At 50.4% G+C, this 27,608-nt stretch overlaps 3 protein-coding genes across 7 annotated transcripts in view; 2 read left to right on the plus strand and 1 right to left on the minus strand.

The window, feature by feature from the left end:
• Positions 1-446: 446 nt before the first annotated feature.
• Positions 447-10,662, plus strand: PABPC1L (poly(A) binding protein cytoplasmic 1 like). 4 transcript variants are annotated; one of them, XM_083801510.1, is made up of 16 exons: positions 447-583; positions 1,025-1,239; positions 1,964-2,157; positions 2,576-2,691; positions 3,438-3,577; positions 4,297-4,391; positions 4,687-4,824; positions 5,292-5,387; positions 5,998-6,264; positions 6,777-6,867; positions 7,143-7,271; positions 7,754-7,890; positions 8,197-8,290; positions 8,698-8,828; positions 9,619-9,708; positions 10,306-10,662. In XM_083801510.1, exons 2-15 carry the CDS (start codon positions 1,047-1,049, stop codon positions 9,700-9,702), a joined length of 1,905 nt encoding a protein of 634 aa, XP_083657636.1. In that variant the 5' UTR covers positions 447-583; positions 1,025-1,046; the 3' UTR covers positions 9,703-9,708; positions 10,306-10,662. The 4 variants fall into 4 exon arrangements, 2 of the variants coding, with proteins under 2 accessions (XP_083657636.1, XP_083657637.1); XM_083801511.1 differs by having other exon boundaries at positions 7,146-7,271; XR_014573033.1 differs by lacking the exons at positions 6,777-6,867; positions 8,197-8,290; positions 8,698-8,828; positions 9,619-9,708; positions 10,306-10,662.
• Positions 10,663-13,226: 2,564 nt separating this feature from the next.
• TOMM34 (translocase of outer mitochondrial membrane 34) lies at positions 13,227-17,779 on the minus strand (the record flags this gene model as incomplete). Its single annotated transcript, XM_083801523.1, has 7 exons — positions 13,227-14,275; positions 14,596-14,722; positions 15,343-15,487; positions 15,759-15,919; positions 16,584-16,736; positions 17,355-17,454; positions 17,545-17,779. 7 exons carry the CDS (start codon positions 17,777-17,779, stop codon positions 14,177-14,179), a joined length of 1,020 nt encoding a protein of 339 aa, XP_083657649.1. The 3' UTR covers positions 13,227-14,176.
• STK4 (serine/threonine kinase 4) overlaps positions 17,721-27,608 on the plus strand; it is a 46,369-nt gene continuing 36,481 nt past the window's right edge. For both annotated transcript variants that reach the window (XM_083801521.1, XM_083801522.1), the window contains exons 1-8: positions 17,721-17,857; positions 19,688-19,768; positions 20,603-20,731; positions 22,659-22,773; positions 23,345-23,509; positions 23,909-24,076; positions 24,642-24,779; positions 25,387-25,515. In XM_083801521.1, the coding sequence (XP_083657647.1) occupies positions 17,826-17,857; positions 19,688-19,768; positions 20,603-20,731; positions 22,659-22,773; positions 23,345-23,509; positions 23,909-24,076; positions 24,642-24,779; positions 25,387-25,515 (957 nt within the window). In that variant the 5' untranslated portion in view covers positions 17,721-17,825. The remainder of the gene's footprint in view (positions 17,858-19,687; positions 19,769-20,602; positions 20,732-22,658; positions 22,774-23,344; positions 23,510-23,908; positions 24,077-24,641; positions 24,780-25,386; positions 25,516-27,608) is intronic.

Raw genomic sequence — 27,608 nt, forward strand, 5'->3', positions numbered from 1 at the left:
CTGGGCTCATCTGCTTCTTCATCCCTCGCTCCAGCTGCGCTGCAGGTCGTTTGGTGACGGCCATGGCCTCGGGAACAGCCCCGAGCCCTGACAGAGCCGTGACGGAGCCCCGGGCCGTGACAGCCCCGCGCCGGGGCGCAGCTGGGCTCTGACCTCTGGGGGCGAGGGGGTGCGGGGTGCTGAGGGGCGCCCTCGGGTGTCGGAGGGCGAGGGGCTCCCGCCGAGCCGGGCCCGTGTCGCCCGGGTTCCTCGTCCTCCTATTTCGCACCCCTCGGCCGTGGGATGAGTTCGGGACCGTCCCTCCAGGGAACTACCCGCGGGGGCCTGGCACGGCCCAGGCCGCACCGCCCGGCTGCCCCCGGGGGCGGTGCCGCGGGCCGGGCCGGGCCGGGCCGAACCGAGCCGGGCAGGGCAGGGCCGGGCCGGGCCGGGCCGGGCCGGGCGGAGCCGCCGGAGGGCGGGGAAGGCCCCGGGGAGGGCCCCGGCCCCGGCCCGCCCCCGGCGCCGCCGCGGGAAGAGGCGGGGGCTGGCGGCAGCCGCAGCGGGAGCGGTGCTGCGAGCGGAGCCGCCGGAGCTGCTGGGCGTGAGTGAGGGGACGGGGGGGCCCCGCAGCCTCCTCACAGCCCCTCCGTGCCCGCGGGGATCGGGCCCCCGCCTCCCCGGGCCTTTCCCCCGGCTCCCTTCGTGGGCCCGGCCCCGGCCTCCCCTCAGCCCTCGGCTGCAGCCGGGGGTCCCCCGATGCATTTCTCCCCCCCCCGTGCCTCTCCCCTCAGCGTCCGCGGGGGCGTTTTAATGAGTCCGGGGGGTTTGGGGCTCTCAGGTAGGAGCCCCGGAGGTGTGCTTCCAGCTGGGAGCTGCGCTTCTGTTCTCTGGGGGGTCCTAGCGCTGGCTGGTGTCTTCTCGCCGCTTCGTGCCCCGCTGTGTTGTGCTCTGGGGCTTCTCATCCCATGGAGGTCTCTCATGGGGAAGGGCTGCTCTGACCCCAGACCCGTGCTCTGCGTCTCAAACCCGTCTCCCTTCGCAGCTGAGCTTTGCAGTTGAACGCCATGAATGCCAGCGGCCCCGGCTACCCGTTAGCCTCTCTCTACGTGGGGGACCTCCACCCAGACGTGACCGAAGCCATGCTCTACGAGAAGTTCTCGCCCGCCGGGCCCATCATGTCCATCCGAGTCTGCCGGGACGTTGCCACGCGCCGATCGCTGGGCTACGCCTACATAAACTTCCAGCAGCCGGCGGATGGTGAGCCCCGTGTAGGGTGGTCCCGAGGGGCTGCCTTATGCCTTTGGGGCGGTACAAGAGGAGCGGGGTCGGCAGTTGTCTGAGGGGACGTGTCAGCTGCTAGGGCTGCTGGTATCCTGCTGAGGCTGGGTGCTGGTTGCAGTTAACCCCAGTCTGTGCTCTCTTCTCCTGTGGCTGGGTGATTGCCCATCTCAGGGACTGGGAGATGACGCAGCAGCAGGGCTCTGGGTTCCTTCAAGGGGAGAAGAAGGGAATTGCAAGAGTCTCCTCCCTCTGAGCTCGTGGGGAAGGGCACTGAAACCCCTTCTGCCCTGCTTGCTCGTGCCAAGGAGAAGCGAGGTCCCCTTCCTGATGTCCCTGCTGGCAGGCAGGGCCTTCTCACCCTGCTGACTGCAGCAATACAGCGCTGAATGGCAGAATTACCCACAGGGAGACTTATTTTGGAGGGAGGCAGCAGCGATGGGAAGGTGTTGGGTTAGTTGCCCTGGAGACCAGAGTCATTACCCAGTAAATGACTTGGGCATCTGCCAAACTTGAGCTTGCAGCGAAATTAATGCTCTGCTGCCAGGTGCTTCTGGAATGTGCTGAGGCCTCCTGCCTCGTTTGGCTTAACGAGGTGCCCAGCAGTGTCCCCGATTCCTGTGTCTGTCTCGCGTGCTGTAGGACGGGGAAGGAGGTCCATCTGTGTGACCGTTCTCTCTCTTTGTGCTCACCTCTTTGCCAGCTGAGCGAGCCCTGGACACCATGAACTTCGAGGTGATCAAAGGCCGGCCTATCCGTATCATGTGGTCCCAGCGAGACCCCGGGCTCAGGAAATCAGGGGTTGGAAATGTATTTATCAAGAATCTGGATGACTCCATTGATAACAAAGCCCTGTACGACACGTTCTCGGCCTTTGGGAACATCCTGTCCTGCAAGGTATGTGCCTGCGGCTGTGCTGCGGAGAAGGGGGCTTGCTGCAGAGCTTCCCCAAGTTCTTGGCAGTGCATTCCCATCAGCTGAAACTCACTTTCCTGCTTTTCTTCCTAAATTTCCTCTGAATTCCCACCCTTCGCCTGGATGGAAGCCACAAGGCCCTGTGTTTCCCGTGGGGACAAGGTGCTTTTCTGCCCTGCACCCACCCCTCTCTTTTCCTTGTGGTCCCTGACCTGCAACCTGTGAGCACCCGATCACCGCTCTGCCGCTGTGGGAGCGGGATGTCAGGGGAGGGTGACGCCCCTGGGGAAGGAGGGTGGGCTTTCCTGAGACCTACTCATGTGCAAGGAGGGAGAGAACTACCATCTGCGGTTTTTACTTACTTTTTTTTTTTTTACTTCTCCTTGCCCTGCTGTTGTAGGTGGTCTGTGATGAAAATGGATCCCGTGGCTATGGCTTTGTTCACTTTGAGACTCAGGAGGCAGCAACTCGGGCCATCGAGACCATGAATGGGATGCTGCTCAACGACCGCAAGGTGTAAGTGTGGGAGGCCCTGGCCCTGGGCCTGCCGTGGCACTCCTCCCTCAGCTTGGTGCGTGCTTGTGAGCAAACACATGCCCTGCTCAGGCTGCTGACTCCTGCCCTTGGTGTCTCCGCTCTTCCCTTCCTGGTTAAGCGTTACAGCTCTGCTTTCCGGAGCTGTGAGTCATTTGTGGTCCATGCTGATGGAAGTGTGATCGTGGTTTTGAGTCCTTCCTGGTGGTGGGGAAGGAGCCTGACCCAGGGCTGTGTTTTACTGCTGAGGCAGTGTAATGAATGCCCGCCAAGCAGGGCTGGTCCTCGATCGCTGCTATCAGGGTCAGATAATCTGGGGCAGGAAGAGGTCTGGTTGTTCTCCAGCCCTCTGCTGACATTGCATCACCTCAGATTTTGTGGGCTGCTTCCGTACATCCCTTTTTTGTGGAGGCAAGCAGCTCCCTGAAGGGCTTGGTGATAACTTCAGAGAAAGAGCTGAAACGTGGTGGCATCCTCTGGTGTTTTTTTTTTTTTGGGGGGGGTGATACCCCTGGCTGTGCCCAGGACGGGGCTGCAGCCTGTATCTGTGCTCATCCTGCTTCAGTGGGGTCTGGAGGTGCTGGGTGTGAAACACTTGGTGGCTTACGGTGACCCAGGGTGGTGCCTGAAGCGCAAGGGTCTCTCCTGGCCCCTGCCAAGACAGATGCCTCTGTTTTCCCTCTGCAGAGGACATGGGGAGTTCATGGGCCTCTGCTTGCTTCCTGCAGGTTTGTTGGCCACTTCAAATCCCGCAAAGAGCGCGATGCAGAGTTTGGGGCTAGGGCAACGGAGTTCACCAACGTCTACATCAAGAACTTTGGGGATGACATGGATGATGACAGACTGCGGGAAATATTCTCCAAGTTTGGTGAGTGTGGTTGTTGAAGCCAAATATCTTAATGTCTGGTAAACTGGAGTTGGGGCAACCCCAAAGATGGGGAGAATGCTTGGCTGGAATACAGAGCCCTTATCTTGATGTGATCTGCTTTGCTTAAACACCATGTGGCCACAGGACTGCAGTGACTTAAGCTGTCAGGATGCCACGTGCGCTTTCCTGTAATGACAGAGGATACTATTAGGTGTTGTCTTTTTTTTGGAGCCACTTCCTTCCTTCCCAATAAAAGTTTCGTGGGTTTACAGGTTTTGATTTTTGTTTTTGAAACTGTCTTGAAAACAGTGTACTGGTTGTAGGAGCCACGAAAATAAGAGATGTTAAGTCTGAATTTAAAGCGAAAGTGGCTTTCCCAGTTCAGCCTGTTACTGGAGGATGCCTCTTGCACCAGGGCTCAGTACAGTCCGCGCGGTAGCACAGCAGTGTCCCATGTGTGCGTTCATATATGAAGGGAGATGAGAACTTCTGGCCACAGGACCCAAAAAGCCAGCAGCAATGTGAGCAGCACCCTGGGTGGGAGGGATTGTGCTGTCCGCCCCGCAGCCTCCATTTCCCCTGTGGCAGCAGGGATCCGGCAGCTCCTCCTGCCACTTGACTGATCTCCTCACTGCACCGGTGCCTCGTGGTGGCTTTGCCTGCTCCCGTGCCCTGGGTGGGCACCCTTCTTCAGAACAATCTCTCCTTCCCTCTTGCAGGAAAGACTCTGAGCGTCAAAGTCATGATGGACAGCTCCGGCCGCTCGAAGGGCTTTGGGTTTGTGAACTTTGAGAAGCACGAAGAAGCCCAGAAGGCAAGCCGCAAATCGCTGGGGCTAGGCAGTGGCAGCTCGGCTGCCTGTCGGCCGTCCCAGCCGGTCACCTGCCGGGACCTCCCCTGTCCTCGGGCAGGGACCTGCTGGCCCTGCTGGCCTGGGTGCCAGCGTGGGTGCCTGGACGGGCAGCACCCGCGAGGGCCAGCCCTTGGTGGGGGCAAAGCCCCCTTGGTGAGAGCAAAGCCCCTGCCCTGTGCTCACCTGGGGAGGTCTCTGCTCATGGTGGGGCTGGGCTGGGGTCTGCGGTGCTCAGAGCCGTGCTCTCTGCTGGCAGGCCGTGGCCGACATGAACGGGAAGGAGATCAACGGGCGGGTGGTGTACGTGGGCCGGGCACAGAAGCGGCTGGAGCGGCAGAGCGAGCTGAAACGGAAGTTTGAGCAGATCAAGCAGGAGCGAGTGAGCAGGTACCAGGTAAGGGAGGAGTGGGACGCTGCGTCCTGAGGACCCACACCACGGATGCGTCCTTTTTAATGCAAGTACCCACACAGGGCTCTGGTCACCATCTAATGTCCAGGGAAGCAGTGTCAGCAAAGAGGAGAGAGATCTAAGTGCAGGGTGGTGTTGATGGGTGAACAAACAGGCCTGCTTTTTTCCAGAAATAAAATATTAGTCTGGAAATTAGGAGGTTTCCTGAGCTCTTGGAGCAACTTCATAGCAGCGACCTGAGCCCTGCTTTGCTCGAGGCATCTCCCCTGTGGGCACAGCACACGCACAGCCCTGGCTCCTCTTCAAGTCACTGATCTCACTGGAGTATTTTTGGGTTGTTCCACCTCTTGGCTAAGCTGCTGATGAAACATCAGCTTTAAAAGCTGCAGTAAATCTTGGGAGCCCGCTGTACCTTCTGGAGGAGGCCAAGCTGCTTTTCTGCCCGTTTGCAGGGGGTCAACCTGTACGTGAAGAACCTGGACGATGGGATAGACGACGAGCGGCTGAGGAAGGAGTTCTCTCCCTACGGCACCATCACCAGCGCGAAGGTGAGGGGCCAGGGCTGGGCTGGCCGGCACGTTCAGCCCTTGGAAAGGGGTCAGGACAGTCGTCCTGTTGAGCTGGAGCTCCCTGCTGATGGCTTGTATCTCAAGCCAAGCGTGAAGGATGTGTCACTTGTGTCCAACACTTACTGATTCAGCAAGTACTTTGTAACCTTGCTGAGTTATCCCAGCCCTGCTAAGCGCAGGATGTGGCACTTGAAAAGAGGATCCTTCTCAATACCGCGCGGTTGCTCACGTGGTTGCACACTGACGTGACAACATGCAACCCTCACATGCTCATTAGCAAGCAGCAGATGCCAGAGCATCTCTGGGTCCTGCAGGGCTTCACGCAGACCCTGTGGAAGGTCACAGGTCGCAGGTCTTGGGCTGGCCCAGACTGACCTTGGTGTTTAGCAAACCTTTGGGTTTCATCCCATTGTGTCCTCCCCTCCCCTGGGGTAATCTACCCTTGTGAGCCCAGCCCAGCCATGGGAGCACCCCATGCCGACCCGTCCCACCCGGGGTGTGGGTGCTGGGGGGGCCCCAACCGCGCCGTGCTTCGCGGGTGGCCGTGCTGATGTGTGGACTTAGCTGTGTTGTTCTAATCCAATTTTAGGTGATGACAGAGGGTGGCCACAGCAAAGGGTTTGGCTTTGTATGTTTTTCCTCCCCAGAAGAGGCTACCAAGGCCGTGACCGAAATGAACGGGCGGATCGTCAGCACTAAGCCTCTCTATGTCGCCCTCGCCCAAAGGAAAGAGGAGCGGAAAGCAATTCTCACCAACCAGTACATGCAGCGATTAGCTACCATGAGGGCCCTGCCCGGCCCTCTCCTTGGCTCCTTCCAGCCCCCCCCGGGGTATTTCCTACCCCCCATCCCTCAGGTGAGTCCCTGCTCCCGTCCTGCAGTGACAGCCTTGCCTGGGGACCCGAACTTGCCGTGTGCTGGGGGAGGTGGGCGGTCAGGTCCAGGAGCACGTCTCCGTTTTGTGCAGAGCTGTGTGTGTGCCGGCTGTTGGTGGTGCCCAGCGGCAGGGCTCGTGGAAAGGCTGGCTTGAGGTGCTCCAGCTATGGGCTGGGTATTTGGTGGATCGCCAAGGAGAAGTTTGGTGTGAAGGTTCAAGTGTGGAGAAAGAGCCCAGTAATGAAATGAGGGGAGGGAGAAGGGTTAGAGGCGTGCAAAAGCCTGTGGGGAGGAGATAAGTGGATGTGCTGGAGGAAACGCAGTTGTCAGGACTGGAAGCAGATCTTTAAGATCTTTATAAAAGCTTTGGCATGCTGCAGAGCATGGTTTTGGCTCACCTGTCTGTGGTGGCTGCTGAGATGCTGCTCTGTGCTGATCTGACGTGGCTCAGCTCCCGGGTCACCTTGGATATAACGTGTTCTCCCTCCGTAGCCACAAACCAGAGCTACTTTCTACAGCCCCAGCCCAGTAGTCCCCGTCCGCCCCGCCACTCGCTGGAGTGCGCAGCCCTCCCGGCCTCCCCGTGAGTGCGTCTGTCTGTCCCCACGGGTGCTCGGGGCCAGCTGGGCCGTGCTGAGGACCGCGGGCTCTCTGAAAACACCACAAAACGTAAAACGTGCAGCCACGGGAAGTCAGTGCTTGGGAAAGCAGGCGGTACCTTGGTGCGGTGCTCACTGGTGACAGGCACTGGGGCTCAGGTTGCCCATGGAGGCTTTTCCCAGCCACGGCCCCTTCCCAGCATCTCTTCCACGCTTATTTCTACCCGGCAGCCTCGCTAATTGTGCTCGATCTCTCCAGCAGCGTATCCTTCAGCCACCCCCATCCTGAGAGCCGCCGTGCAGCCCCGGCGCCTGCTGTCCAACATCAGCACCATGAGACAGGCGTCCACCCAAGTGCCTCGCGTGCCCCCCCAGGCCCAGAGAGTGGGTGAGTGCAGGGGGACCCGGCTCAGGCCCCGCCGTGCTGGGTGTGCTCGTGGGGGAGTTTGGGTGGTGCTGGGGCTGGAGCAGTGTCCCCAGTAAATTCTGGGGAATGCTGTGGTCGTTCAGGTAAAGGGGCAGGTCTGTGACACCAGACTGGTTGTGTTGGGCGCTGCTCCTTGCATACGCTCTTTAAAAATGGTGATACAGCCATGGCTCAGTGCTCAGAGGTTCTCACCTGCTGCCAAGGCTGACTCCAGAAAAACCCACTCGTGTCGGGGCTGCTTGGAGCTGTGGCCTGACAAGGGGGTCTGTAGGGGGGTGAGATGTGGGTGCCTTGGCCAGCTCCTGCCCTCTGCCCAGACCGGTGGGTGGGAGGGCAGCGCCCATCCTGGGGACGCTGCCCTTGTCCTGGGGGCTGTTTGAGCCCGCGGCAGGGTTCAGCTGCGTTTGGTGTGTTTTTAACCGTCTCTTCCCTCCCTCTTGCAGCCAACATAGGGACGCAGACGGTCAGCGCCCGGGTGCCCTCCTCGCCCACCCTGCCGCGGGGTGCCCCGCAGTACAAGTACTCGCCGGCCGTGAGGAACATCCAGCCGCTGGGCAGCGTGCCGCCCGGGGCCCCGCAGGTAGCGCCCGCCTGCGCTGTGGGCGTGCTCCTTGTGGGATCCCCGCGGCTCTGGTTGTAACTGGTGCCATGGGTTCCTTTCCTGGGCTGTGGATCCAGGTCCTGCAGCAATGTGGAGGTGATGCCTGGCTCTGGTTTTTCCTAAAAGCTGGCGTTGGGGTACAAGTAGGCAGTGCCAGAGCTTGCAGCAGCAGCTCTGAAGGGTGAAACTCCCTGCTGCACCCAGGGACCAGCACCGTTGCTGCACACTGTTGAACTTGTGCATTGCTTCCAGCCTGATTGCTGCTCTCTGCGTTGCTTTATCCAGGTGGGAGAACCCGCTGTGCATGTCCAGGGGCAGGAGCCGCTGACAGCATCCATGCTTGCAGCAGCCCCTCCTCAGGAGCAGAAGCAAATGATAGGTGGGTGTCCCTGCTGCCGGAGGAGGTCCTGCTGCCTGACCACGGGGCTGCGTGCGCAGGCAGGCAGACTTAAATGCACCAGGGAAAACTTAGCTGCAAGGAGAATGCCCTTGTTGGATGGCTCTGATAATATGCTGCTTTTAAAAAAAAAAAAAAAGAAGGAAGGATGTGGCAGAGCTCCATGGTGCCTGTGCTGCCCAACTCCTGCAGCTGGTGCCCGCTTCACCTGGCAGCTTCCCTCCGTGTGCCGAAACCCTCCCTGCCTAAGGGAGGGTTGGGAGCAGAGTAGTTTGGGTAGGGGAGAGGGGAGCACAGAGGTGGGAGGGCAGGGGGGCTTGCACGGGGTTTGAAACCACCGGGGGGTCTTGTATAGTGCTCACTGATGTCCTCCCCGGTGCTCGGAGCAGGTGAGCGCCTCTACCCTCTGATCCACGCGATGCACGCCTCGCTGGCTGGCAAGATCACGGGGATGCTGCTGGAGATCGACAACTCGGAGCTGCTGCTCCTCCTGGAGTCCCCCGACTCCCTGCACTCCAAGGTAGGGGGCACTTGGTGCCCAAGCACATCACGTCCCGAGGGCAAAGTACCCACTGCTGCGAACACTAAATGAGGGAAGGTGGCTGTGGCCCAGAAGATGGGCCAACGACTTGATATCCATAGAAGGATAAAGTAGCTGCTTCTGTACAGTGAAAGACAGACAGCCAGGGCCCCAGGCTGATCACGTCTGCCTGCTTTCAGCAAGAAGAGCTCAGAGCAGCTCTGGAAGCACGGCCAAGCCCTAGGGGTGGTTTGGAGGTGGATAGGAAGCGAGAAGGGGAGAAGGCAGGGTGAGCATTGCTCCCAGAATGAAATAGGGAAATGGTTTTGACTTAGTTTTGTTTTTAATCCCGGTGAATGTTTAGCTTCTGGTTCCCATTAAAACAGTCACAAGGAATTAACTGCATTGCCTTGCTGCTGCTTGGAGGCAGGATTCACTTTCAGCATTCTGCTGGCACTTTTAGAGGAGCCTAGGCTCTGCTGGGTGCTGCTGGGCAGCTTCGCCTACAGAGAAGCTTGAGTTCACTCTGGCCTTCTGTGACTCCTACAGAAAAGGAGAAATGCCCCAGCACTTCCTTAGGGAGGAGGCAGAAGAGGTCCGTGGGCTGATCCACGTTCTAGCAGAAGCAACAGACTTAGATTTATTATTGTTGTTTTTATTAATCCCCTTACCCCCTAGAAGTGGGGCTTGTGCGGGGGCTGCACTGAGACCTGGAGCGCTGCAGTTCTTGTGCAGTGTGATCCTGTGTCAAAGCAGCTCCTCTCTCCCCCACCTTGTGCTCTCTGCACAGATCGAGGAAGCTGTGGCTGTTCTCCAGGCACACCAGGCCACCGAGACGTCGCACAAGGGCAGCGCGGCGGCGTTCCTGCAGTGAGCCCAGGTAGGTGCGGGGGTGGCTGCGGGAGCTGGCGTGCGCTCGGGGTCTGTGGCTTATGCCTGAAGCTGGGGATTGGGTTTCTTGTGCAGACCAAGTGAGGCTGTATGTACTGTAATACTCCACTTTAAATCATGTGATTCATCCTCCATTTTCCAGACTTAATTGTACTGCAACAACATAGTTCTGTGTGGTCCTTTCCTTCCCCCCTTCCCCTTGTGTTCATGAGGGCAACACCTGTGCTGCCAGGAAGGGACAGAGGGAAGGACCTCGCTTCTCTGCCCTGCTTGGGGGGACTGGCACAACCTCTCCTAGTACTTCCCTGCTGGTGCTGCAGAACCTTGTCAGCAGATACACTTAAAAAAATGTTGGTGCTCCTGCATGGGATAGATCAGGAGAGCCAGCCCTGCTGCTGAGTGTGGGACAGACTCATCAGCAAGCAATTCCCCCTTTGAAGGTGGTAATTTTTTTGACTTGTGATCACAAGGAAACGCCAAATTAATCCAAGTTCAGAGATGACCTGTGAATTCTTGTCTGGATCAAATTGTTCTTCTAGCGGCTGAAAATTACATATGTGCGTTCTTTGTGTTTTTTTCTAACTAGGATTGGGAGCAAGTCCTGACAACATTGCCTTGGCAGAACGACAGCAGCCACCCCGCCATGCTTCTGGAATTATGACTGTATAGTGACACTGGTCTGTCTTCAATGCCCCATCCTGTTTTCTTGTGCGTATTGTAAACCTTGCTGCTTCCTCCCTGCACCTGTATAAAAATTCCAAAGTTAATTCTCTTCTCTTCTGAAAGTGTCTTGTGAGATGTAGCGTGGAACCCAGCCCAGTTCAGTTGCCCAGGAAATGACAAGTGCAGAGGAATCATCCTTTTAGTGAATTGATTGGGTTCTGTAGTTTTACTTGTTCCTGTAGCTGACACTAATAAAGAACTGATGCTTCCACTCCCCAAAGCATGGGTTAGTTTCCTTTGCGGAAGGGCAGCAAATGCTGTGTCTGTTTCATGCAGGTGGAGGGACAGACTCAAGCCAAGCTGTTGTAATTAGTGCTTGAAGCTTGTGGAGTTGGCAGGGTGGCAGTCCTCAGAGCTGGCTCAGGGACAGGAACTGCTGTGTAGGATTAAACGAACAAATTGCTGACCAACAGCTCTCCTGATCCTTCCACTCTCAAAGGGTGACTTTGAGCAAATTTCACAGCATCCACTTCCATTCTTATCCTTTCTAGCTAGCCCTTTCAATTTTCTTTTAAAAGGCTTCATCCTCTTGCTTGTATGCCTGCAGAGTACTGGGACTGAGTACCTTCTGGTCATCATACTGCGTGGCTCTGGTGCACAAGACCCAGCTTGAGATACTGTGACCAAAATCTGTAAATCAGAAGTTGCTTCTCCCATGGGTTTTTCTGACCAATTTCAAGGACTGAAAACACTGATAATTGCACCCTGGCTCAGTGGGATGCTCTGCTCATGGGCATCAAGGCCTGTTATTACTGATTTCTGTGCTCTTAGCCCCTCCTGGAGCATGCTGCAGTTGCTATAGTCATCCTGGCCTTAATGCTTTGCTCTTCCTATTTAGGAATGGAATTCCATTCCCTGGAGGCTCCTTGGTGCTGTCAACGTGTTGACCTTATTTGACTGCTTTTCCTAGTCTATAGGAGCACACCTCCATCAGCACAAGCTACCTGCTTTCTATCCAGTCTGTGTGCTGGTGCTGCTCTCTTGGGCTTGCTTCTGTGCTGTATCGTACCCTGACTTCAGCTGGTTGCTGATTCATCCCTCCTACCTCTTGTTTTCCTTCCAGCATTTTAATAGCACTTACATATTTGCTCTTCCATGGTATATGTTCTGCTCAGCTGGGATTCTTTCCTGGGGCTTTTCTTCATTCCTGCTCTGATCTCCTTAAGTATTTCTTTTTGTTACAGAGGATGCCCCCCAGCCTGAACTGTGTACTGCTTAAACATCTCACTGATAAGTCTACAAAGGACTAAATCTATTTGATGTACAGGAGGAAAAAAATGCAAATTGCGTATCAGTTATGCATATAAGGAGCTGGGACAGAATTGTACAAGTAAAATTAATTCTGTTGTTGCCTAATTTGAGTCTGAAATGGTTGTTCAGGTGCAACGGATCAGTTGAGATGTGCCTGTGCCACCACTGACAGTGCTGGATGCCTTGGCTCAGGAAGACAGCTGTAAAGCTAGAGGGAATTCAGAGTGGGGGGCGCAGGAAGAGGCAGAGTAGGGAACAGCCTAAGAAAGGATATGAACAAAAAACAGGGTTTTTAAAACTTTTAAGTGAAAAGGTAAACTTGCCACTTGGATCCCTGTGTAGTGAGACAAGGACAATACCAGAAAGCTTTCAGAGTAGTTCTCTGAGCTCCTCCGGGGAGTCTGAGGCTTCAGCAAGTTGAGGCAGGAGCAACAATGCACATGTGAGTCCAGCTTGGAATAGTTGCTGTGCCCTTTGAAAAGGGCGGATGGAGGCATGCCTCTGTGACAGGCGCTCTCCAGCTGCCCGTGTGGATAGCAGTACCTTCGTGTGCCTGGGGAGCATCGTGTGCAGATAGCAGCACCCTTCCTGGAACAGAAAGGGACACAGGCAGAAGTGACCCTGGGCTTGAAGCATGGTGTCTTGTAGCTGTGCTTGATCTGTGTCTATCTGGTGGCATTGTGCTTCAGCGGGGAAAGCCTTAGAGATAAGATGGGGGGGCGGGGAAAGCATTCTGTGCTTAGAGGGGGAAGAGAGAGTGATTGCTGCTGCTTGGACCTACTGTAATGAAGTGTAGCAGAACAGGGCAGGTATCTGCCAGTCCTGATAACAGCACGGCTGTTAAAAGGAGAGCTCTTTCGTTAAGAGCAGACAGTTCCTCCTGTATGCCAGACGTTCCTCTGCTTATCTGTGCACTGCTGGCCTGTGCTGCCCCACCCTGAAATCCATCATGGTTAGCTCCCTAATAGCTTGGGGAAATGGTGGTTGCAGGATCTATGAGCTGCGGTGTTTAGAGGAATGGAGCAAACAAACCAAGTTGTGCCCCTGGGGGAGGTGTTGTTTCAAACCCTGGTGCGTTACAGCTGATGGCATACAGGCCCCCAACCTCCCAAGAGCTACTTAGCATCAAGCTAAGATAAGTCTTTGTCTTACTTGAGCATAACAGCATAAGTGATGCCTGCCTTCTAAACTCAGTTCAATGGAGCACCTGCCTGGAGCACTAAGGGCTGGGAGAGATAAGGTGGGGAAAAAAAGGTACACAAACCCAGACTTAGAGGCTAACTTCTGTCTCCCAGTCTCTATTGTAAGCAGCTGGTTCAGGTCAATTGTTCACCATCATGACTCTACTGGTGGAAGCACCACACCCCTGTACAAGGTGTAAGAGTGAGCAATGGCTGGAGCCTGCTGTCTGGCAGCTGCCTTCCAAAGCAAGGCAGTTAGAGCAGTGCTTGAATTGGGGTCAGAATGAAGCAAAGCAGTAAGAAAAAGTGTTCCAGTTTCCCTACACCTTCCATTCCATAAAAAACACACATCTAGAGTGAAAATAAACATGGCTTTAATGTGAACATTTGTAACAGTTCATAGAACAACTCCAACCCTCTCTTTATCTACCGTTTTAAGTCAGTGCCATCAATACCATAAGGAAAAAAAAAAAGTATAAACATGCATTGAAATAGTATGCCAGGCCTCAGCTCTGATATTACTGCATATCCTAGTCCCTGTAACATCCTGCATCAACTGCTCCAGAAGGCACAGACAAGCTAAAGTTTAAAACAAACCAAACAAAAAAACAAAACAAGGCTGTAAAATGCCTGAGCACCTGTAATCTCACAGAAGTAGTGCACTGTGTAACAAGGCAGGTTTAACTTAACTGGTGGTTTTCTTATATGTGCAGAACAATTAAAAATAAAAGAAAGCTGCTGCTGTAAACACCTGCCTGGTCACACTAAGTAGCAGAAATTCAGCTGAGGGCCAGCAGGTATCAAGTAGGAGAGGGAACATGCTCAACCCTGCGCAAGTAACCGTGCCTTGGGTCTAAGAGGGGTATGCAGTGCTCAGGCAACTGCAGCAGTCTGTCAGCAACCCTAGTTAAGTAGTAGCAGCACAAATGCAGCAAAACTGTCACCTGAATAAGGACTAACAAGAACACCTCAGTTTGTAGCTCTTCAGCAAGAACAGCCACTTCACATGCAGAGTCCCTGAGGCCAGTAGTTACAGGCACCTTGACTTCAGCCAGGGAAGCTGACCTATATGCCTCTTACATAGTGGCATTAAATCTTCTAACGATCTTCGAGCCATATAATCAACTTTGATACAGATTATGTATCTTAACATTCGTTATGCTGGCACAGAACCTACTACATCTCAGCAGCAGTTGACGGTAGATTTCAGTACCCATCCTGCATTAAGATTGGTCCCTGCAACAACCTCAGAAGGAAAAAAGCTTTATTCTGCAGTAGAAAAAGCTTTCCTTATTGGTTATCCTAGGCTCTCTTCAGTTCTTGCAGTAACTTCAGTGCAGCTGTGTTCTTTGGTTCAATTTTCAACAAGCTGTTGATGTCAGCAATACTTGATTTGTAATCCTAGAAGAAGAATTTTTAAGTGTTAGTGCACTGAAATACATTTTCAATTCCTAAGACCCCTGCAGGAGAACTATAACCTGGTATTAGTGGAACGATAAAACTCAGCATAACATCTATCTGCTTCCAGCATTTCAAGAAGCAGGACCCAATGCTGAGAAACTCACAAGATCCAAACAGTAAATACTGAGGTAAAGGACAATGCCTTTCAACTTCATACAGGTCTCCACTATCTGATGGCAGAGCATTCGGTGCTAGATGTCTATAGGGCATTAACAGGTCCCTAATCCTAGCTTAAAGCTGGTCAAAAACTCCTGACTTACCTTCAGTTCTTTAAGTGCTTGAGCACGTCTGTAGAACGCCTTGATGTTTTTAGGATCTAATCTCAGAGCTGCTGTGCAGTCCTGTACTGCTTCCTTGTGTTGCTTCAGGGTCAGGTAACAGAGAGCTCTGCCATACAAAGACCTGGTTAGAGACCTTTGTCTAAAAGCAGCATCTGCTGCTGCAACGCACACAGATCTTAGTTAACCCCAGCACAGCGCAAAGCTGGAGTCCCCAAACAATCCCTATCCTGACATGTTACTTTTTCAGCTCAACACCTGTTTCAGTTAAAAGGGCGAAAAGTAGTTTTTCAGTCTGCAAAAAAGAGGATGTTTACAGCAATAAATAGAGCAGCCAGCACTTCAAGGGTGGAGGCTTGTAGCTACACCAGTCTAGAACATGACCTGCTTGTCTTGGAAGTACTCTGAGTATAGCAGCGTGCACTCTGTGATTCATGGGGCAGCAGACACTACTCAGAATAACGCAATCCTGGCAGACAAGCATTAAAGGGAGAACCCCCCTAGCAGTCCTAAACTGAGTGTCTCCAGGCTTTTTGCAGCATCTGATCAAAGAACATTATACAATCTACTTGGAAGACTGCACTGGGGGGGAACATGTGTGGGTGTTTTGTTGGTGTGTTTTTTTATCCAGTTGTCTGGGAGCAAACATCAGGCAGCTTTGTCAGATGAAGTACCATGGTGGCTTTTATAAAGGGCCAAAAAGTACTTGGGCAAAGAGCTGAGGAGTACCTGTTGGTGTAAGCTGCACATTCCTGGTTGAGCTTTAAGCTCTCAGTGTACTTCTCAATTGCCTTTTTATGGTTTCCTTTCTTTACAAGTTCATTTCCTTCTTCCTTCAGAGCTCGAGCTCTCTCTACACCAGCAGCAATCTGGTCTGGAAACAGTGTGAAAGAATACAGAACACTATAAAACTGATAAGATCAGAGCAGCCTCTCAGAAAGAAAATAGCCCCTCTACACATAGAGGCAAGACAGAGAGATCAAAGGATCCAGCATCAACCAAGCAGGCTCTGGCAGAACCAGCAACCAGGCCCAGGTTTCTGGGGATCTCAGGCTGCAGACACACCAAGCAGGGATGGCAGCTGCCTCGCTCGCCATCACCCTGCTGATCTGAAGGGCTGTGCACAGCCAGGGACGTGCTCTCACCTGGGTGTCCCTGCGGTGTGCTTCCAGGGGGCGCATCTGCGGCGGGGGCTGCTGCGGAAGGAGCGCTCCATCTCTTCTGGGCAGAAATGGGAACCGTGGGAATTGGTGGGAGCTTCTCGCGCCAGTTCACACCATCCTTCTCCAGCAGGGCTTTAGTCATTCTGGAAGAGATGGCTGGAGGTCGCTCTGTTGGCTGGATGGGCCACTCACGAGCCAGCAGGGTCACTTTATAACCTGGCTCATACTGAGGACAGCATCTCTCCACTAACGCCGTGACATGCATCTAAACTAAGCTCCTTCCACAGACAGGGAATTAATGAAAGGAATATCTTCCTGATAGCAGGGCCAAAAATACCATAGGATGAGGGTTGGGGCTGTCAGTGCTCAGCTGGGCAAGAGATGTGTGGGTTATTCCTAAGCCCGGCAAGTAACGAAGTGAATCAGAATTTTCTCCAGGAAGAGAAAATGCCTATGGCAGCCTGTAATCCCTGTGAGCATAGGGAGGCTTATAGGACAGGATGCTGGAACTTGTAAGATTATTATTTCTTTAAAATAGGTACTAGACTAAGCAGAAAATTCCACTGAAAACATTCCCAGCCCTCAACAATGTACCGGCAGCTTGGAAGGAGCTAAGGGCGTTAGCACACAGGAAGCATGACGAAGCCTGCCCTTCGCACAAAGCGTCGGGGCCTCGGTTGTTTCATTAAAGCGCTCAGGACGCAGCTTGCTCCTGGCATCGCTGCAGACACGGAGCAGGGCTGCCAGCAGCCGCTGACCGAGCTGCTCTGCTCCCGAGCCTTCCGTCCAGGGAGCGTTCGGCATTACCTGTTGACACCATCGTGCGCCGACTGTATGGAGCAGTCGATCTGCAGCACGGTCTTGTAGTCGACGTAGGCCAGCTGGTAGCTCTCCAGAGCCTCGTAGGCTGCCGCCCGTCTGAGGAGGGGTTTGATGCCAAACGGGACCAGCTTGAGCGCGCTGTGAGGGGCAAGAAGGTTACACAGCCTGTGAGGCACCCGGCAGAAGTCCCCGGATACCTTCCTACAAGGCATTCAGTAGGCCCGGTCTAGGAAATACCGGACGGTGGGATCAAAGTCTTTATGTGCACTTCAAGCGATACGGTACCGTGGGAAGAGATCCTGCGGCAGCGAGCTTTTCTGTCTTGTTTTCTACCCTAATGAACTGACTAGAGCAAGGGAAAAGAAGGGAATTCCCTCCTCCCGGCTGGCAACCAGAAACATAGACCCGCTTTGGGGGCTACGCCTGAAAACTTTACACCTGCAAATCAAAGGCGAGCGGTACTTTTTCTACTCCAGTGTGGTGCAGAAGTGGAGTAAGTCACCAAGGTTTACCAGAGGGGTGCGTTTTCAGCTGGCGATCTGCTGCTGCATCACCTGTGGGGGTCCAGCGCCCCAGGCGAAAAACCCCTGGGGTGAAACCCCCCTGAGTGAAGCCCCCCTGGGTGAAACCCCCCCAATGTGAAGCCCCCCTGAGTGAACCCCCCCTCAGTGGAACTGCCCCAGTTTGCAGCCCCCCCCGGGTGAAGCTCCCCCGGGATGAGCCCCCCTGGGGCACAGCCGGCCCCCCCCGGCTCACCCGCAGCAGTCGGCGACGCAGAGGCGGCAGGCGCCCTCCTTGAGGTGGCAGGCGGCGCGGTTGGCGAGCAGCACGCTCCTCTCCTCGGCGGCGGCCTCCCCTGCGCGGCACACCGGAGGGGCTCAGGCGCCGCTCCGACACCCCCCGGCTCCCCCTCGGTCCCCCCTCCCCAGCCCGGTCCCCTCCTCACCCGCGTCCTCCAGCAGCGCCAGCGCCCGGCCGTACAGCTCGGCGGCCGGCCCGTACTGCCCGCGGCGGAACTCCTCGTTACCGGCGCGGCGCAGGGAGCTGGCGCTGCCCCCCGCCGCCATCCCTGGGGCGAAACCGGGGCCGGCACCGGGAGCTGGGCTCGGGGAAGCGGGGCCGGGGCCGGGCAATCCCCGGAGCCTTCCGGCGGCGGAGCGGAAGGGGCGGCGGGCTGCCATGGAGGCGTGAGGGAGGCGGTGAGGGAGCGGCCGGCCCCGCGGCGCCATGGACGGGGTGCAGCTGCGGAACCCGCGCCGGTAAGGGCTGGCTTGGAGGGACGGGGCTCCGGCGTGAGGCTCCTCGGCCCCACCGGGCCCGGAGGGACGGGGGGAGCGAGGGGAGCACCGGGGGTGCCGCGCCTCAGGTGTCCGGGCACGGCGCTGCCAGCCCCGGGACGCCGCGGGGTGGGCTCGCTCCTCGGGTCCGGCAGGAACGGGGCAGTTTGCCGTCAGTGTGGTGATTAGGCTTTTAAATTAGGCATCAAAACCTTCTCTTTTCCTCCCCTCGAAATAACGTAGGCCTTGTTTTAACCTCAGCGAGAGGAACCCGCCTTTTGTACCGCCGCTCTTTGGGCGCCTCGGGCATGGTGCCTGAGGTGGTCGCTCACGTTTTTTCCCCTCGTTACCCCATCCCGCGCCCTCCTTCCTCCCGCTCCCCGAGGATAATGTTCTCTTGCTAGGCGCTTATCTTTGCGGGGAAGCTGCCGGCTGCTCTCGGCATTTCGCCACTTCCTGACTCTGCTTCTGTTGGTTTCCTCCGCCTCAGGAAGCCATTCTTCGTGCTGCAGGCGGGCACCGCTTCGGACGGAAACGGAGTAACCGGGGCCCAACCAGCGGCTTTTCGTTCTGGCTATGAAGAAACCGGGGGGAAAAAATACATATTTAGTGTCAAAATTAGTACGTACGTGCCTGGAGTGGCGGTCTTTAGCAGCAGCAGTAAGAGCTTTTTGCAGTTGCAGGCAGCCGCGCGTATTTCATCTTAAATGTTGGTTGCCGTGAGGCTTGTGAGTTCCGAAGGCACGGGCACTGACAAGGTTCTGGGTCTTGGAGAGTTGTGAGAGCTGGAGTTTGGCTAGGTTTCTCTGGTGGGGGTCAGTTTTTCTGGTAGTTTGTGCCAAAAACTTCCTCGTGGGCTATTGGGTGCTGCTTATTTGATAGTAAAAGAGTTTGTTTTCAGAACTTTTCGTATATTTTTAGTGTTTATACATATTACATTTATAATATCTTTTAGAAATACAAATGTAGTCGTTAGCAGCTTTAGGAAGTTTCTTGGCGAACAGCTCTCCGGTGGGGTAGAAGTGAGCTGGAACAAGCGTGGTGGATTTTCTCATTGCTTTCTGTAGGGAGTCTCCCTGGAAGTCCCACTGGGGTGGGGGTTGGTAAGTGAAGGATCCCAGTACCTAGCACGTTGCACTAAAATTACCTCGATACGTAGAAGGTATTTCAGCAGACCCTTAGCAATGCATTTGAGAGGAACAGACCGAGCAGCGTTAAGATCCTCAAAGTCAGATAAGTTTCCTTTCCCTCTCCCCCACCCCCCCCTTTTTTTTTTCCTTTCTCCCTGATAGCATTTTCCTAATATATGTCCAGGCACAAAGCCAGTATCTGAACTAATGTCCTTAAAAACGGACAAACGAAATTGGTATTGCCTGCATCCTCCCAACAGATGTATTCCTTACGTACTATAAGACCACAGAGAAGACTGTGTGCCCTTTTGCACAGCCCTAGTACTTACCTTCCATGCAAGAGTTTGAACATTTGCAGGTATGTTCGATAGCTACAAGAGACTGCAGTGCCAAGTTGGAATTGACCACCAGCGTGTAGATCCTCACATGCATTCCACAAAGAGGCACTGTAGATCTGTGTGCCTGAACAAATTCTGGTCTCTGTAATTCCCGGTCCTTTTTTGCTATTAGATAATGATAATATTTGTTTTTCTAACTATGTGACATAAACTTATTTGGTAATCAATTTACTTTATGTAAGCCTTCCAGATACTAAAGTGGCATTATTTATTCTTTTGTTTCAGCAGAGCCCCCATTTGCAATAAAATTAAACGTAGTAATTTCTCTATTCTTACATATACAGGCAGCTGAAGAAGTTAGATGAAGACAGTTTAACCAAACAACCTGAAGAAGTTTTTGATGTGTTGGAGAAGCTTGGAGAAGGGTATGTGCTCTATTACAGTGGGCCCAAAGTACATTTCTCGAAGGGCAGATGTGTGTAATGGATATATGTTCGGTGGTCTTTGATTTTTCACTTTGTCACGATCCTATTACTGCAAAAGTATGCATTAGTGTAACGACTGCATTTGGTTAGTAACGGAATAAATAATTTGTTTGCCAGGAGTAAGATGTCTTCATTAAACCAAGCAATAGCTTATGGTTCAGCAGAAGGCGGTCAAAATGTTGTTGAAAAATGGCAAACTGGAGTGCTTTGTGGGAACTCAGGAGGTCTTGTAGTTCATCCCTGGTACCTCTTGTGGAAGATCTGTGTGGTGGGAAGGAAATTGTTTCATTGTGCCACTTGCTCAGGCAGAGCAGTTTGGGAACACTCAGTAAGTGATGTGTTTGTCACCTTAAGCAGTTCATTTGAAAAACCGAGTGGGAATTCTGCCTGGCTGCTGTAAGCAAAGAAGCTGGAAATAAGACAAATTATATCTGACAAGAGTGAGCAGAGCTCTCTGACCAGAGCTGCTGTTCTTACTGTTGCTTAGCTGGTACCGTATGCTGGAGAAAGAGATGCTGCTTTGGTTGGATTTGTGTAAAAGGCCCTTCCAAATCTATGGGTGCATAATGATGATTGGCTCCTTTCTGACCGTCTCAGCATGCTGTTATATGTATAGTGTTTACAAGCTTGTGGACCGATTATTTAAATTAATGTAAAAATATTTGTAGCAGGAGGTATTATTTTTTTTTTCCCCAAAGTAGGCACTTGCAAAAAGCATAACATTTGCATTTTTAAAACGGTCTTTTATTCATTGTTTGCTATTTTGTTTCATAGTTCCTATGGCAGTGTGTTCAAAGCTATTCATAAAGAAACGGGTCAAGTTGTTGCAATTAAACAAGTTCCTGTGGAATCTGACCTGCAAGAGATTATAAAGGAAATATCCATAATGCAGCAATGTGACAGGTAAATGTATACTGTGAAACCTATCATCAGTATGTAAAGAAAAGTATTGCCTGTGATCTGGCATTTAATCACATAAAAGCGATGATGTTGCCTTAAATGTTTTTTAAAAGGCTGGACTTGTACGGTCAAGTTACCTCGTATCAACTGAGTCATGTTAACCCACCATTTGGGTAGTGTTAATTCAAGCAAAGGTAAGACAACGAAAATTAAGCTTGCAATGCGAGAGCATTAAGCTAACTAAGTTAAATAACCTTGCGCTTGCTGCCGGCAACGAGCGAGGCGTGTGAGCAGGTACTGCAGTTGTCCCGACGCGCCGTAACTCGTTGAACAGTGGTAACTTGATTGTGGGTTAGCACAGCGGTTCCCATGTCCGAGGGGTAATGAATTACACACAAGTTTTGGTGTGGACATAGAAACTGTTAGGAGAGGGGCTTGGTTTTGCTTTTTTTTATGCTCCTTTTTTTTTTAAGAGGCATGTGGATGAGAGCCACTAATGCATGACTACTCTTGCATGTGCGTCGTCTGCTTAGGTGGCAGAATTGTCCTTCACGGGGCCACTTTCTGCCTGTGCGGGTTATAGCGCGTTACAAGCTGTCTGCTCACGTTAGCATGCTCAGAATAACTTATGGACTGATGTTTGGCTCTCTGGGTTGTTTTTGCATGTTTCTTGTGGGAAAAGATGTTATATGAGCTCAGGCAGACAAGACCAGGAGGTGCAGAAGACCCCCTGTCAAAGTGTATCCTAGTCTGAGAGTTTAAAGTATACAAATTTCTTCTGATACTGGGAGTCTAGCCTTAAGAAATGCTATTTTGATAGACTTCAGGCATAGAAAACCATTTAAAGTAACTGGCAGTAGCAACATAAAGCTATGGTCCCAGTCACTCTGTTGCATTTCACTCTCACTATCTTTAAATGAAGATGTCTGGTGGCAGCTAACTAAATGAAACTTTTAAAGAATTTGTTCTTGAAAAGTCTTACTGCATAACCTGGAAAGCATTAATAGGTGTCTCCTTAAAAAGAAATTAAATATTAACAGTGTAAGTCCTAAAATGAGATTTTACAGTTATGAACAGCAGAGGGAGTGAATCAATGGAACATCAGATTTTCTGTGCAAACATTCAGGGACACTGACTTCTTGATTTTGCTGGTCTTTCGTTTCTTCATTAGAAAATATTTGGCAAGGAATAGAATAAGTGCACTTTTATGCTTTAACTTTCATCCCACAAAATCAGAAAGGTTCCTTCTGTTAGTTTTTAGCTTTGCCTTTCCCAAAGGGCAGATGGTCGTTCTGACAATAGTGTACTTCGTTAGGTTGTTTGCTTTTTTGGCAATCTGATAACTGACTGTATGAGGGAGTTTTAAGTTGTACAGGATTCCTAAAATACATCACGTTCCTGAACGAAACTGTAGAGACAAGGTGTATGTGGTAATGGGGGGATATTCCTCTTAAGGAACCCCATAGCTATTTTCTAGCAAACTTTTGACCATATTTAATATTTCCATTTGATTGCAAATGCTCTGCAGCAGCTTTACCAGGGACTACTGTGGTCCATTTCTCATTCCCTTGGTGCCCTGCCTTCTTGCCCACCGTGGTACTGACCTTGTATTAATCCAGTTCTGGGAGCTAAATGAGACTGAATGCTGGCCCTTCCTTATTTCTGTAGGACTCATTTTCAGACATTTTAACTCCCTGAATCAACTTTTTGGCAGGTTGGTTGAGGGAAGAGGCCTGGCAGGACTGCAGTAGCCCTGTGAAAGTTCAGACTGGTTTGGAACACTTTTGGTCAGGGTTTCAGTGGCACTTCAGCTCTGGATTTTTAAAGCCCGCTTAGGGAGTCAGCAGTGTGTTTTGCTTTTGCTTATTCGGTTGTGCTGGTCATCAGTATTTGACCCTTTGGTTTCTTCTTCCTTTTTGACATTTCACAGTCCTCATGTGGTGAAGTATTACGGCAGCTATTTTAAGAACACAGACCTGTGGATAGTCATGGAATACTGCGGTGCTGGATCCGTGTCCGATATTATTCGATTACGAAATAAAACTGTACGTACTTTCTCCTTTGAATGTTACAAACGGGAAACATGGGTGTCCAGCAGCTCGAGGAAGCTAAGTAGCGCGTGCACTGCCTTTTGGGCATAACTCTTATGAGGTGTTCAGTGCCTGACACAGCCAGGGCTGCCACCTGAGATGCAGGCCCTTTGTTCCCCTGAAAATGAGGGAGCTGGTTATATTAATCAAGTTTTGGTTATTTGGATAAAGTAATCAGTTATCAGAGTTTTTGTTAAGATGTTACCTTGGCTTTCCTGAAAACCCAGACTGATTCTGAGTAGCACGCTCTACTTTGCCTTACTTTTGGTTATTGCAGGGTAAGAATTACAAGTTGTGAGAGGGTTGTGGTGTGTATGTACGTGTATGATGGTTGTAAACTAACTCAGCTACGTAATGCTGAAGGTTGCTGACTGAAAGCATATGGACTTTTCCATTAGTCAGTATGGCAACCTTTAATGAAGGCAATTAAATGCCAATTAGTAAATCTCAGGGAAATACAGACTGAAACAGCATTGTGTTATATCTCAGCAACTGATAGGTTGATAGTAACTCTTCTTTTCTTTAGCTCACAGAGGAGGAAATTGCCACAATAGTGCAGTCAACACTGAAAGGACTAGAGTACCTGCATTTTATGAGGAAAATACACAGGGACATCAAAGCTGGAAATATATTGCTAAATACAGAGGGGCATGCTAAACTTGCAGATTTTGGAGTGGCAGGACAGCTTACCGTAAGTAAAACTAAGATGACTGTGTACACTTTCTCTTTTTAAACTGCATGTAAGTATTATGTGCTTGTGGAGACTTTAAGATGTTCTAAACTGCTTTCTAGAACTTTGCATCAACATAATAGGACACTAGAACAGCAGCAGATTAGAGCACGGCTTCCTCTGGAAGCTGCTGTACCTAAGTAACAGTCTGTGATGATGTTTGCTGTTTGCCTCAGTTCATGTCTAACTTCTGTAAGCATGCTTCAATTTCCCTTTGCAGTCCTCCATATCCCAGTCTTGCTTAATCTAGTAATATATGTGCGTGCAAGTGACAGATAATTAGCACGATAATTCATTAGTGAATGCTTGTGGCTGATACAATTGCCGTTGTCTGGATTTTTATCTTACTCTTCTTCTCAGGATACCATGGCAAAACGGAACACAGTTATAGGGACCCCGTTTTGGATGGCTCCAGAAGTGATTCAAGAAATCGGGTATAATTGTGTTGCAGACATCTGGTCTCTGGGAATCACTGCAATAGAAATGGCGGAAGGCAAACCACCATATGCAGACATTCATCCTATGAGGGTGAGGACTGCGGCCTTTTAAAATGTGTTGCTCTGTGGAAATGATTTGCTATTGTAGCTGGCTGAATAAAATGCCAACATGCCATCTTGCTTTTAATTTACAGAAAATGAGTTATTTTCTGTCAGTTGTTTGTGCTGTAGATTAAATGAAAAACGGTTCTTTGAGAGGGAGAACCTGCATGGAAAGGAAAATCATGGTCCTGTTCTGTCAAGACATAGCTGCATCTCCCTGTGTTGGGTGTGAAGAAACATATTTTCAACTATATATTCTCCAGAGTTATTTTTTTTGCATGCAAGCACATTTTTTTAAGACTTAAAAATGGCAGATTCGTGCCTCTTGAAGCATATAATGGCTCAGACAGAAGTGTAAGCACCTAGTGAGAAAAGTTTGATTTGTTGCTCCGTGTCCCTTCTGAGCAAATTTATGTATAATATTGGTATAAACTCTTCAGAAGCAGCAAACTCAAAGTGTCAGTCGTTCTTTAGCACCTGTGTATATCTGTGTGTGTTTATGCTAGGAAGTTTTAAACTTCGTTTGGAAATCTGGAATATTCTTCTGTTTACAGGCAATTTTCATGATTCCTACCAATCCGCCTCCAACATTCCGGAAACCAGAGATCTGGTCAGACAATTTCACGGATTTTGTGAAACAGTGTCTTGTCAAGAGCCCCGAGCAGCGTGCCACCGCTACGCAGCTTCTGCAGGTCTGTCTGCCTTTCCTTGCAAGAACATAAACTCTAGAGAAGGCCGCTAGTGTAGGCAGCGCTGTGCCTGTTGAGATGTTGGTCTCATTTCTTGGGGGATCCCATGCACTACAGATTTCACTAATGTCTGATTAAATTTATAGCCAACTTCAACTTTTCAGTTCTTCCCCAAGAACTGGTCTGATTTCAGCTTCCTATCTTTCTGGAGGTTTTTGTTTTGCCTTCAAATTCTCATCGGCACTGCCAAGTGACTGTCTCTTAAAACACTAAAAAGGAGAGGCACAAATGAACGTAATTGCTCAGAATGGTATAGGCATGGCGATCTATGAAACTGGCTGTATACAGCTAAGCTTTTAAGGAATAAGTAGGGTTTGTGGGAGGGGAATGAGCCCAATGTTTCACAGCAGTAAGTGCCTTTAGAGTGGGATCTTGTTTGGGTGGGAGGGCTCCCTCTTGTGTTACACAGGAATATTTGATTTTTTAATTTTATTTTATTAAGGTATTGAGTTAAGCCTTAATTTTGATTGGAAGTGGGCCATTGTAGCAGTGTCTACTGTTATATGTTGGTTCAGGTGCAGCGCTTACTAACTTTTAATATATCTTGCAGCACCCATTTGTTAAAAGTGCCAAAGGAGTGTCAATTCTGCGAGATTTGATTAATGAAGCAATGGATATCAAGCTAAAACGTCAAGAGGCACAACAGCGTGAACTAGATCAAGAAGATGAAGAAAATTCGGTGAGTATTTAGTAGCAACAGTATATGAGGTTCAATATCTCAGTCCTTGCATAATGCTTAGCTGCTGCTTTTTTGTTTTTTTTGTTTTTCTTCAGTATTTTGTTCAATTGCCCATGGATTTGACTTAGTTCTTGAATTTTCTACTTTATGACTCCTTAACCTGATGCTTGAACTCTGCTCAAACTTTGCATTTGAGTGGGACAGTCAGCATGTCCCACCTAATATTTAGCTTACTTAATTAGCTCAGAGTGTAGCTAAAGACTTGCGATTGAATGTGATTATATAGTAGCATATGCAAGACTTTAATATAGGTTCATAATTGGATAATATTCTTTATGAAGTAATGAAAACTTTTTATTGTAGATTGAGGTCTTAGACTGCTCTGCTAGTATAAAACAATATCTGTGATACACTATGCTGTGAGTATGTTATGTTGTTTTACTATTGTTGTGCTTTAGAACCCCCCATATAGAAACTTTCTACTACACAAGAACAACCGACAGAAATATGAGGTGAGGGCATGACAAGTGTTGAGGGCATTGCTGTGAATTTACGTCCTGGGTGCCTTGGTTCAATGGTTACAGCATGTGAATATGGAAAGCATGTTGAAACTTTTTTTTTTTTTTGAGCCTCTGCTTGCTTCAATCTGGGTAAATGAAATGGGCAACAGAAGGCATTGTATGCCGCAGTCCTTTTCAGAGGTTGGACATGAATAGCATGTTGCACAGTAAAACAGATCGAATACATTGTTCATCTGGTTTTCCAGTTTAGGACTGCATATTTATTCAGTGTGGAAGTAATTTTATTGGTCGCCTTGCCATGATGTTGGCTCTAAGAGTGTTGTCCCTACCCTCTCCCCTTCATTTCTGACTCGTCTGGGGTCTTGTTGCTGAGAGATGGTGTCTCTGTAGTGGAGCTGAGTGGTCTCTGTCGGGGTGTGTGTGTTTTCCTGAAGCTTCTGTATTCTGTGCCTGCTAGCAGAAAAGTGTTCTCAAGCGCTTCCCAAGTGCTATGGAAATTTCTGCTGTTGTTCTGTTAAATGATGTGTAGCAAAGGAATTTAACGCATCCTATCACCCACTCATCTCCACATAAAATATACTTTTCCTCCATTAAGATCTTGTGTAGTTTTTTTCCTCCTCTTGCTATTCGTTTTGAGAGTGGGAAGTTAATTATATAGGCATGCTCGACAGTGCAAAGAAAAGGCATACAACAGCAGAACGCGGAAGGGTGTACTTTTTTCTGATAATGACATGGAAATGGAATATTACGGCTTCTTGGGCTAGACCTGTGTATTTCCTCTAGCGCTAATTCAGGCCAGTAAGGCCATGGTCACATATAGATTAAAGAGCCATGAGCTTTGTACTTACAACAAAACATTTGCTTTTTTATTTATTATTTTTTATTTTTTTATTATTTTTTTTATTATTATTTTTTATTTTTATTTTTTATTATTTTTTATTTTTTTTTTAATATGTAGCTCCAAGGTGAGCTGCCTAGAAACTTTTTGCGAGATTTAATAAGTAGCACTGCTCTAAACCTAGAAGGTGATTTCTATTGCTGTTGTGGGATACCAGGTGCACATTTCCAGGAAACTAAATAGATTGTAGTAATTCTGACCTCACTCTTCATGAAATTCTAGTCATAATTGATACCGAGAGACACAGCCTAGCAAAACTACTTGCTCTGGCCAATGTAAGTATCTTCCAAAAAGCTGTCCTACCAGAATTTATTTCAGAAGTTTGTGTTTTCTTAAATATTCTGCCTCCTGAGCTGTGACAGCATTAGTTCAAATTTCTACAATATCAATTATCTGTTAACAAATAGAAGAATAAGAAACCATTTTTATCTGAAAAAGAAAAAAGACTGGACTTTGATAACTTATTTCATTTAAAGATCTGCAAATTTTTTTCAGTTTTCTTCAGTGCTTCTGAATGTTATAGGAGTAAAACTGCCCAAATGTTGAAGTCAGAGTTCTGAAATATAGGGTAATCACTTTCCTTTGGGGAGTCATGTGCACTACAGACTTAGAACCGTTGCAGTCTAATAACTCATAATTTGGTGAACTGTATCACTTGAGATAGGGGTTTTAGG

This window comes from Anser anser (genome assembly GCF_964211835.1).
Source record: "Anser anser genome assembly, chromosome: 16".
Taxonomy (NCBI): domain Eukaryota; kingdom Metazoa; phylum Chordata; class Aves; order Anseriformes; family Anatidae; genus Anser; species Anser anser.

Coding starts and splice junctions, on each gene's coding strand:
- PABPC1L (XM_083801510.1), top strand. CDS start 1,047: ATGAATGCCAGCGGCCCCGGCTACCCGTTAGCCTCTCTCTACGTGGGG. Junction 2,158..2,575: donor GGAACATCCTGTCCTGCAAG/GTATGTGCCTGC, acceptor CTGCTGTTGTAG/GTGGTCTGTGATGAAAATGG. Junction 4,392..4,686: donor AGCACGAAGAAGCCCAGAAG/GCAAGCCGCAAA, acceptor CTCTGCTGGCAG/GCCGTGGCCGACATGAACGG.